We start from the raw sequence: 10,312 nt of genomic DNA on the forward strand, positions 1-10,312 counted from the left end.
TCGTAAGAGTTGTGATCATGTGACATTTAAAGTATGTAAATGATTACTTACATTTGCCTCTGTGATCAAAAATAAATTAGTTTGTAACTCTTTTTTTTAAGTTCATTTGTTTCAATGCCTTTATGACGAGTGTGCTAAAGTCTCACCTTCACATTATTGCTCACACGTTTCGACTGTCATCTTCGTTTTTTTTTTTTTTTTACACTCGTGTGACAACTGATGATGTTAAAAATGACGCCGTGCCACCGCTTTGCTATTAACACCGGTTAACTATTATGAATGCCCGAGTGCTACTTTAAAATTTGTTGTTGCCACACTGTTAACACCTTCAGCATTATTTCCTATGGGGGCACTTTGTTATTTCGAACGTCTGGAAACATCAGCCTGTCCCTATCGCCGCGTCAACAAATCCTCAGGAAGGTATCAACCACTTTGCGGGTCATTCAGCATCTGTGTTTTTATCACCTCCACATAGCAGCAGCAGCAGCGCAAAATCTGCGTTGGGCTTCACACCTCCGTGTTGACCCAGGAGGACAGAGTCCACGACGTGACGCTCTCATCCATTTGCCCTCGCAAGGCGCTTTTTGCACTTTTTGGGTGGCACGCCCGTTTTAAGACCCACAGCATTCTGCGTGCTCAGGTGTGGTTGTCAGTCTGTGTTTCGATCACTCCCTCATGTGCACTTGAGTGAAACAATGCCCACCCCGGGTTAGCGAGTTCCTTTGACCGAACTGAAACTGACAAACTCAAATGGGAGGTAGTCACACACCAGCCCCCCCTGACTGAGCGTCAATATACAGGTTTCAGTTCAAGCATCTGGCTGAATGCGTCCCAGTCCCCCCACTACTACTGATATTCAAATGGGAACTTCCCCCAGTTCCACTGATGAGACTGATCAGAGGACTGTTCTTAAAAAAAAAAGGGCCCAAACAGAGACGACTTTGATTGATTCCCAAACACAGAATGATGAACTCATGAATTAATAGCTAGGTCTTGAGCCGATTCAACAGAAATTGAGTATCGCTGTCGTTGATACGTGCCTTTTCCAGTTTACGTCATTTTGATCATCGTGATTGACTAGTAGCACAAGGCAGCTTGCCCTCAAAAACATCTCATTGAATAATTTTCTGAGCCTCTTATGCTGCCACTTGGCAAGTCTGTTCTCGCAAATGAAAATTGGCTCTCAACTGGTTCATTCATTCATTCATTCATCTTCCTAACCGCTTGATCCTCACTAGGGTCGCGGGGGGTGCTGGAGCCTATCCCAGCTGTCTCCGGCCAGTAGGCGGGGGACACCCTGAATCGGTTGCCAGCCAATCGCAGGGCACACAGAGACGAACAACCATTCGCACTCACACTCACACCTAGGGACAATTTAGAGTGTTCAATCAGCCTGCCATGCATATTTTTGGAATGTGGGAGGAAACCGGAGCACCCGGAGAAAACCCACGCAGGCCCGGGGAGAACATGCAAACTCCACACAGGGAGGCCGGAGCTGGAATCGAACCCGGTACCTCTGCACTGTGAAGCCGACGTGCTAACCACTGGACTACCGGGCCGCCCTCAACTGGTTCAATAAAGGTTAAATAAATAAAAATTACCGGTTTATAATAACATTCCACATGCAGAAATTATGAGCAGAAACAAGAAGGAAAAGTTATCTTTTTGTTGAAACCAAACTGATTAAAAAGATAAGAGACGAAATGAATTGCATATAATCGCAAATTTCTGCTAAAAAGAAACAGTAACTTGACAAATTTTTACCAATGTACTTCATGTACTTTTAATGTATTTATAAAAGCGCTCAATGATGTCAAATTAATTTTATTACGCCTTTAAAGGGACAGCGGTTACTACAGTGGACAGCTAATCATGTGACCAGGTTACAGCAGCGGTGTCAAACTCATTTATGTCATGGGCCACATTTTAGTTACCGTTTCCCTTGGAGGGCCGTTATGACTGAAACCAAATTTTAAAAAGTCAATAATAGCAGTTTATTCAACTATTGTTTAAGTTACTGTCATAGTTAGCTTGGTTTCAAGAAAATGCTTAAAAGATGTCTCTAATGTATTCTTAACCTTTATTCGTCTCACAACGAACATACGAAAATGCTTCGTAGAGATTTTCGCAAACATCATGCAAGTTGACATGCTTGATTTGCTTTCCGCAGGCCACATAAACTTACATGGTGGGCCAGATCTGGCCCCCGGGCCTTGAGTTTGACACCTGTAAGCATTACAGGGTGCATGAAAGGTTTTGTTTGGGTTTTTTTGTCTTTCAGTTAACGTCTTTAATGTTCCTTTACTGGTTTACTGAAGCAGCAAAGCGACTGAACCCCAAAATTTGAGTACCGCCCTAAACTTTTCTAATATAGTCAATAAATCAGCATGTCTATTCGAGTGAAGCGAGCGGCCACCTAAACTAATCTCCTGGTTTGGTCCAAAGTTCAATCAAAACCCGCATTGCAAACTCTGTTTAGCAGTAAACCTTACTTGGGATCTCGCCTTTTCTCACTACTGTTTTAGTTCATGAGTGTACGCAGCAACATAGCATGCTGGTGCTGTCCTCTCACTTCACAGCAACTTTGAGCCCGCCTCAATTTGCCCCCACAAGAGCCGCACTCTCCTCCCATGTCTCCTAGTAAGCTATAAAGGCCTCCCACCCTCTATGTGGAGCAGACCAAAGTTTAGAGCGCGTGTGAGGTGGAGCTTCACTAAAAGCAAACGCTCCGTCCCACTAGGGGAGAAGAGCTCACATAAATCAAAGGTATTTTATTTATTTATTACTTTTCACGTATCTTTTTTTTTCTCTGTGGATTACTTGGAGCAAAAGGATTTTTTTTTAAATAGAAGGAAAAAAAACGGATATCGCGTTTTTATTGAAAGCTATGGTGACTTACGATGAACTGGGAAGCTTGGTGCCTATCAAACGGACTCTGCAAGTGATAGACAACCAGAACCAAGCCCACAAGGAGTCAGAGGTGAGATAGTTACCACTTTTTGATGATGTTTTCCCTCATTTGGCTCAAGACTGTTAAGACTTTGAAGTATCATCATAAGACCTCCCCTTTCTGCTGCCACACACACAGTTTTTGTGTATTTGCTGACTTTTCATAGATATTCATGGAGCAATCAATGTATTCAACACAATCAAAGTACCATAAACAATGAACTATCAGAAGGAAACTTTTCATGATTTGGTCCAGGTTTAGAAATAGACAAGTAACCTCCACTTTTAAGATCTGGTAGATCAATGTGGGACTGGTCTCGATTGCAGAAATGTGTGTGTCTATTGTGGCTTGAGTTCTCTTTGGGAAGTGGTTTCACTAACAGTAAAATTGCTGCGGTCCTGTGAAGTTCCCAGACTTTCACAAATGACTTATTGATGACCTTGGTTTCTGTCATTGGAGGTTTGTTAGGTTAGGTTAGGTTGTGGTTTTCAGCACATCTAGAGTTTTTGGTACACTGCAATTAGAAGTATAGATCAAAGTATGCCTCCAAGAAGCGAGGTTGTAACATAGAGTATGGATGAAGATGTGCAATGCTGTTCATTTATTAAATGGCAATGGTTCTAGACTACAACGACTAGGTCTATTTCTCAAATTAGAAAACAAAGATGACACAAAAAAGCCTTTTTGTCATGGACTAGTCCCCTAAAGCATAGAAAAGGCATGCTTTGGGGAAAGACCACCATCCCCTCACTTTGGGCATTAACAGGTCATCGACGGGTCGCCGACCGCACTCAAAGTATCTGCCATGTGGCAACCATGTGCCGGCCCTGCCACTAGAGGGCTTAAAAAAGCTACAGTGCGGCGTTTTGAGACCCCAGTCAACCACAGTCATAACAGCTCAAAGGGCACACAAGAGCGAGTGGATCAGTTCCACAGCTGTGCTTCAGTGGTTTCCCAGATTTTGCTGATCCATGGCAAAAATCCCTTCTGGGCTGAGTCAGGAGAAAACACAAGCACCTCGATTAGAAACTTCAAATGTGAGATGGCGCAAACTCATTGAATATTGTGATTCTGATCATGTAAGGATTACGAGGAACCTCTGTGGTCTGAATGCATTAGTTCAGCTTCTTGATTACTGCTCTGTGTTGTTGCTGGCCTGCGGCCGAGCAACTTCCTTCAACGTCTTGAGGGTGGGGTGGGGGTGGGGGTTTTTTTTGCCTGGCCCAGGTGTAGATCTACTCTCACGCTAGCCCTATAAAAAAGACTTGTCTAAACTTGCAGAAGCACTGTAAACACAACTGCACGCCCCATCCCCCACCGTGCGACGCCACTCAATGTAAACGCTCGAGCTGGGGACAGATTCACAACAACGACCCCATTTCTCAGACGTACCGCCGCGGTCTGTTTCACGTCAAAGACACCCCACCTGACACACTGCTTTGTCTGTCTGGAAAAGGAAGTTAAAAGAGCTGTGAGCCACCAGGAAGCGTTCATCTCCCACTGATACGCTTTCAAGAGGCCTTGTTGTCAGGCAGATAGTCGCAGAGCGCGCGCATGACGGGGGAAAGGACGGCGAACAGCTGAGAGTGGAGTCTCGTGCATTCTTGGCATTCCTCCAGACCCCCTTTCCGACCAGATCAGCACTCAGAGAGGGTCTTTGTGCAGGGTGGGCCGGCCGCCCGCCTCTCACATGATGGAGCCAACAGCTGGTGAAGCTACTTTGGCCTCCATATTGTCCAACCAAACAGGGACAATATTCATGTCCGGTGTGTGAGCCCCGCCAATCTGTCTGCCTCTCGTGATCTCTCAACTCCTATTTCCTGACTCGAAAGCCTGGAAGAGGAGTCAATAACAAGGATTTATGACCCGACTTGATGGGTTTGATCACAAGGAAGTCACAAGGGACTTGTCGCTTGAGGTCCCATTGTTGGCATTACTGATCGATTTGTTCCGTTATCTCCTTGGCTAACTTCTATTTCCTTATTTTGGCCTTCTAATCCAGGAACCCAGCAACAAGCGTGTCCGTCCTCTCGGCAGGGTGACGTCGCTAGCCAACCTCATCTCGCCGGTGAAGAATGGGGCCGTCCGGCGCTTCGGCCAAACCATCCAGGTGAGGGCCTTGCGATGCTTCTGTTCGCATGTCAAACGCGACAACACCATGGCGTGTCTGACTTGTGCGTTTTTTTCTCTCTACAGGCCTCCTTCCGGAGCGATGGCAAGTCGCCGGCCGTGCCCCAGAAGCCTTGCAGCAAGGCAGCGGCCCCCACGCCGCCCAAAAGGAGAAACAGCACGCTGTGGTCGGAAACACTCGATGTTCACCAGAAAGAAACCTTAACCACCAAAGAGATCAAGCGGCAGGAGGTGAGAATCCCATCAGACTAAAAGAATGAAGCCTGTGTAGTTCAGAGTTCCAGACAGCGTTGTTCGTCCAGACTACTTTCACATATCCTTGCAGTATTTGTGTAAAATAGTCTGAATGGGAATGAAGGCCCTCAAAGGACCTTTTTCCCCGTCTGTTTAAGTTCACATAGAACTGGCAAGCCAACGAAGAAGGCTACCTCCCCACCAACTGTAGGTCTGACATCTTTCCCAGCTGTCAGGAGCTATAAACTTTGTGCACTTTTAAAATGCAGACGGCAGCCAGATAGACTTAGACTTCAGTTGCTTGGCACCCAGCACGAGTCTGGCCTTTCATTGAAGGAGTATTGGGTTGTCCCAATGTAAAAAGCACCCTGATTCATGTGTATATTTCTCTGCCTTCGCCGACCCCCCTTCTCCCCATCCTCAGGCCATATTTGAGCTGTCTCGTGGAGAACAGGACCTGATTGAGGACCTCCAGCTTGCACGCAAGGTTTGTACTCAGAAAGCAAACAGATTAAATCAAAACCTGGCAGGCACTCCACACAATCAAGCCAGCGACTATAAAAAGCCAGGAATTTATCCTCCACTCTATCTTTTCTGCGTCTACTCTTGTGTTTAAGGGCTATTTTTAACATCCTGCCGTGCCGGTTTACTGGGGATTTATTTAACAATTTCCTCCCTTTCGACAGGCGTATCATGACCCAATGCTGAAACTCTCCATCATGTCCGAAGAGGAGCTCTCGCATATTTTCGGCAACTTGGATGCCTACATCCCTCTGCATGAGGACTTACTGGACCAGCTCTCCAAAGCGACAGGTGCCAACGGAACCGTGGGCCAGATCGGTCAGATTGTTGTAAATTGGGTAAGCACTTCAAAAACGGGCACTTCAAATGAACTGTCAGCATCAAAATGATTTAAGGGAGAAGAACTGAAAGAGTCTCCTTTGTGTAGCTACCCAGGCTGGATGCTTACAAGGAGTACTGTAGCAACCAGCTGGCCGCAAAGGCCCTGCTGGACCAGAAGAAACAGGATCGGCGGGTGCAGGACTTCCTGCAGCGCTGCCTGGAGTCGCCCTTCAGCCGGAAGCTAGACCTCTGGAGCTTCTTGGACATTCCACGCTCCCGTCTGGTCAAGTACCCACTCTTGCTCAGAGAGATCCTGAGACACACTCCACCTGAGCATCCGGATGCCACAAGCTTGGAACAAGCGGTAAGCACCAACTCGAAGATGGTTTTTGAACATCCCTATATCTTAAGAGAAATTTGAGTCTATAAGCCCGAACTTGTCTTCAGATCACCATCATCCAAGGGGTGCTGTCTGACATCAACATGAAGAAGGGCGAGTCGGAGTGCTTGTACTATATCGACAAGCTGGAGTATTTGGATGACCGGCAGAGAGATCCCCGCCTCGAACAGTGCAAAAGCCTCCTTTGTCACGGCGAGCTTCGTAACAAGAGCGGCACGGTGAGAAAAGCACACAACCTGACCTTATCTTATCGACAACTTAGCCAGACCTGCATTCAATCAAAGAAACAGAGCATTCTGTTTGACGAGTTATGAAACTCCAGTGCAACCACACCCAAGCAAGGGTTTTTTTCCACACTTTTGCTCCAGCTGTCCTTTATGCGCTTTAAGTTTTCTCAAACTGCTCCACCTCCACTAAAGTCTGCTGGTAAAAAAAATTGGATGTTTTTGGAATATGGGAGAACGCTGGCGTACCCAAAGAAAACCCACAAAGGCATCCCGACAAACCAACAAATGAAAAACTACCTATGGTCTTGTGTTTTCTTTTTTGGTAGAGGTTAAAATAAGTCTCATACTTTCTGTGAGTGCCTCATAAAGGATTAAAGCAAGCAGACGGTTACTGTTTATGGAGACACCAAGTCCCTCAGAAAGTCTCGAGCTTCAATTTTTCATTGTCTCCTTGGCAGAAGTTGCACGTGTTCCTGTTCACCGAACTGCTGGTCCTGACCCGCTCGGTCATCCGAAACGAGAGGCAATGTTTCCAAGTGTACCGGCAGCCTATTCCCGTGCAGGACCTGGTGTTGGACGACCTGCAGGACGGCGACGTCAGGATGGGCGGTTCGTTCAGAGGTGCTTTCAGCAACGCAGACAAAGGTGAGGCTTGTGTTTGGAGGGATCCTGGCATCTGATTTAGGAACCTGGACCAGGCATGAACTTTTTTTTTTCTCCTTATTTCCATTCCAGCCAAGAATATTTTCCGCGTGCGCGCCCAAGACCCTGGCCAGGCGCAGTCGCACACGCTCCAGGTTAACGACGTCTTCCACAAGCAGCAGTGGCTCAACTGTCTGCGCAGCGCCATCTCCGTCCACCGGCCCCACGGCGAGAGCGCCTCACCACCGCCGACGGACGTCCGTTCCAAACGGCGACCGTCCTCCGTCTCCGCCATCGTCCACATGGAGGAGACGGACGAGAACCGCCCACAGCGGACCACCCAGTCCGCCCCCAGCTCTCCGTGTGGTACCGCCGCCCCTTCCCCCTCAGACTCCCCTTCCTCCTCCACATCATCGTCGCCCGTTCCCCCACCTACGTCTCAGAAGACCAAAAAGGACAAGAAGTCCCTTTATTCATTAGGGAAGAGAAAAGAGACCATGGTGTAAAGCGGAAGGAGAAAAGAGACTCAAATTTTTTTTTGTACATAAACACGGGAAAACGTGGGACTTGTATTTATGTGCGTCAGTGTGTGTGCGTACCCTTCCAACAGTGTTCTGTTACTGTCTACTTTGGCAGCTGTTTACCTCACTCTCCTTTTTAAATCCATCCCAAAGACCAGGGTTTCCCCAAACTTTTTATTTCACATCATATATAATCGACATCAAATTATTGATCTGCCATAAAATGGTCCCATGTTGGGTCCTCACCCAAAGTTTGGGAAACCCTGCCAAAGACAAAAAGAAAGGGAAGAATGTTTACCAATAATTTGATATTTAAGCTTTTTTTCCTGCCTAAGAGGGATAGTAGTTTTACATTTTTATAATCTTAATGTGGCATTTTTTTAGCTATATTAAAAGGAGCACTGTTTTAGCTTTTAGTTGGTGCATGTTTTCAGGTAAAACAGTAAGATAAATTAACATTTACCAGTTAAGTTACGAGTGAACAAGAAGTCTTATTTTTTTATACATTCCTTGAACCCCCCCCCCAAAAAATGGCAGGATGCCGTGGCCGTTTTTTCCCCTGGGTGGTATCAGAATCAGGCGTTATTTATATCTGACATCACAAGTCGAGGATGTTCTGAAACCGACTTTCGAACTGAGCCACATAAGGTTTCGAAGGCGACTTTTCAGTGTTGCATCTTTCACGGAGTCAAAGTTGTGGACACTACTTTGCACCAGCGGAACAGAATTACGGGATTACAGTAGGTGTTACAAGAAGGACGAAGAAGAGGATGTTGATGAAGAGAACTGACTGTTGGGAAATGGAAAGGAAGCTAATTAAGAACATGTCGGAAGGTCAGAATTGGAATGAGTATGTCGAAAGAAGGTTTTTGCATGTGTGTGTTGAGACTGGAAAAAGAAAAGGAGGGGAAAAGTGAACTGTACTTCAGAAGTGTACTTGCCATTAACTTTACCGAAGTATAAGAACAATAAAGATCTGTGTAAGATTTGCATCTGAACCTTTGGTGTCGTGTTATTATTAATCAGACTTAACTCATTCAGTATCAGCCAATTCTGGACCAAGTCTGAAAAGACGTTTAAAAACGTCTTTGGGAGTGAATGAGTAAAAAGTAAACAACATAATTGATATATGTAGAGTTTTTTTTTTTCTAATCTCATTTACTTCATTACCGACGGTCGTGCGGGAGCCTATCCCAGCTGTCTTCGGGCAGAAGGCGGGGGACTGCCTGAATTGGTCGCCAGCCAATCGCAGGGCACACATAAACAAACAACCCTCCGTGCTAACACTCACACCTCGGGGCAAAATTAGAGTGTCGGGGGGGAAACCGGAATAACCGGAGAAAACCCACGCAGGCCCGGGGAGAACATCCAAACTCAACACGGGAAGGCCGGAGCCGGAATCGAACCCTGCACCTCTGCACTGTGAGGCTGACATGTTAACCAGTCAACAACCGTGACGTGCCGTGCCGCCCTATGGAAGCTACAGTAGCTGCTAAAGTATTGCACCATGTAACTGACAGGTGTGTTGTTGAAGCTTCAAACTAATTTCATCTTATTTGACCAGGAATACACATTTTGGAGCATCTTTACCGAGACTGAAATGTTGAATATTGTCACTTCTGTCTCTTTTGGTTCATTTTAGAGAAAGTCATCCAATGTTCAGGGTCAAAGAATGACATTTGGGAAAGCTTTATTGATGTCCAATGTCCAAACAGGTCCAAACGGGAAGACAACATGCTGGGCACAGATGCCGCAGAAACGTATTTAAACAAAACACTTTATAGACACGAAGGACACTCAGGGACCTCCACGGAGATCCAGTAAACATTTTCATGGAAAGCAGTTTAATTGACGATAACAATCGGGGCAATTCAACATTAGCCGGCGTTGCCACGGAGACGGCATCTACTACTGTACAGTTCTTCCCCGTAATGGATTTCAATTGTGTTTACACGAAACAAACAACAAACAGACTGAGAAAGGGCACTCCGAACATTCGGCGCACGTTTCAGTTTGTGCACGTGCAAGAGACAAAGTCATCCATTGCTGCAACATTATCTCAATTTGTCATTTGTTATAAAATGCAGACTTATAAACAAACTAAAGAAAGAAACAAGACTAAGACTTTTTTATTTCAGGCACATGTCAGAGACCCAAAGGACACGAATCATAAAATAGTAACCAGAATGCATCCTACCTCTATATTAGCACTGCTGTTTTGGTTAGCAACAGGGTTCGAATGAGCTCAGCAATTGACTCATGTTGTGTCTATGAAGTGAGATAATTACAATTTACTAATATTAATTATAAAACTTAAAATGGAACTGTTTTTTTTTTAATTAATGAAATTAAATTGTATCATTTT

General features: G+C 45.6%; 1 protein-coding gene across 1 annotated transcript; it reads left to right on the top strand.

Moving 5' to 3' along the window:
• The first annotated feature begins 2,654 nt into the window (after window positions 1-2,654).
• On the top strand, window positions 2,655-8,463 carry net1 (neuroepithelial cell transforming 1). Its single transcript, XM_052056172.1, has 9 exons — window positions 2,655-2,980; window positions 4,953-5,060; window positions 5,147-5,311; window positions 5,739-5,801; window positions 6,001-6,174; window positions 6,264-6,521; window positions 6,605-6,775; window positions 7,243-7,429; window positions 7,520-8,463. Exons 1-9 carry the CDS (start codon window positions 2,888-2,890, stop codon window positions 7,930-7,932), a joined length of 1,632 nt encoding a protein of 543 aa, XP_051912132.1. The 5' UTR covers window positions 2,655-2,887; the 3' UTR covers window positions 7,933-8,463.
• Window positions 8,464-10,312: the final 1,849 nt, after the last annotated feature.

Source organism: Hippocampus zosterae, chromosome 21, assembly GCF_025434085.1.
Source record: "Hippocampus zosterae strain Florida chromosome 21, ASM2543408v3, whole genome shotgun sequence".
NCBI classification, from domain to species: domain Eukaryota; kingdom Metazoa; phylum Chordata; class Actinopteri; order Syngnathiformes; family Syngnathidae; genus Hippocampus; species Hippocampus zosterae.

What these genes read in the sequence shown, in the direction of transcription:
- net1 (XM_052056172.1), top strand. Translation starts at nt 2,888, where the DNA reads ATGGTGACTTACGATGAACTGGGAAGCTTGGTGCCTATCAAACGGACT. An exon ending in GCTTCGGCCAAACCATCCAG is followed by an intron (nt 5,061 to 5,146) that starts GTGAGGGCCTTG and finishes TTCTCTCTACAG; the next exon opens with GCCTCCTTCCGGAGCGATGG. An exon ending in ACCTCCAGCTTGCACGCAAG is followed by an intron (nt 5,802 to 6,000) that starts GTTTGTACTCAG and finishes CCCTTTCGACAG; the next exon opens with GCGTATCATGACCCAATGCT.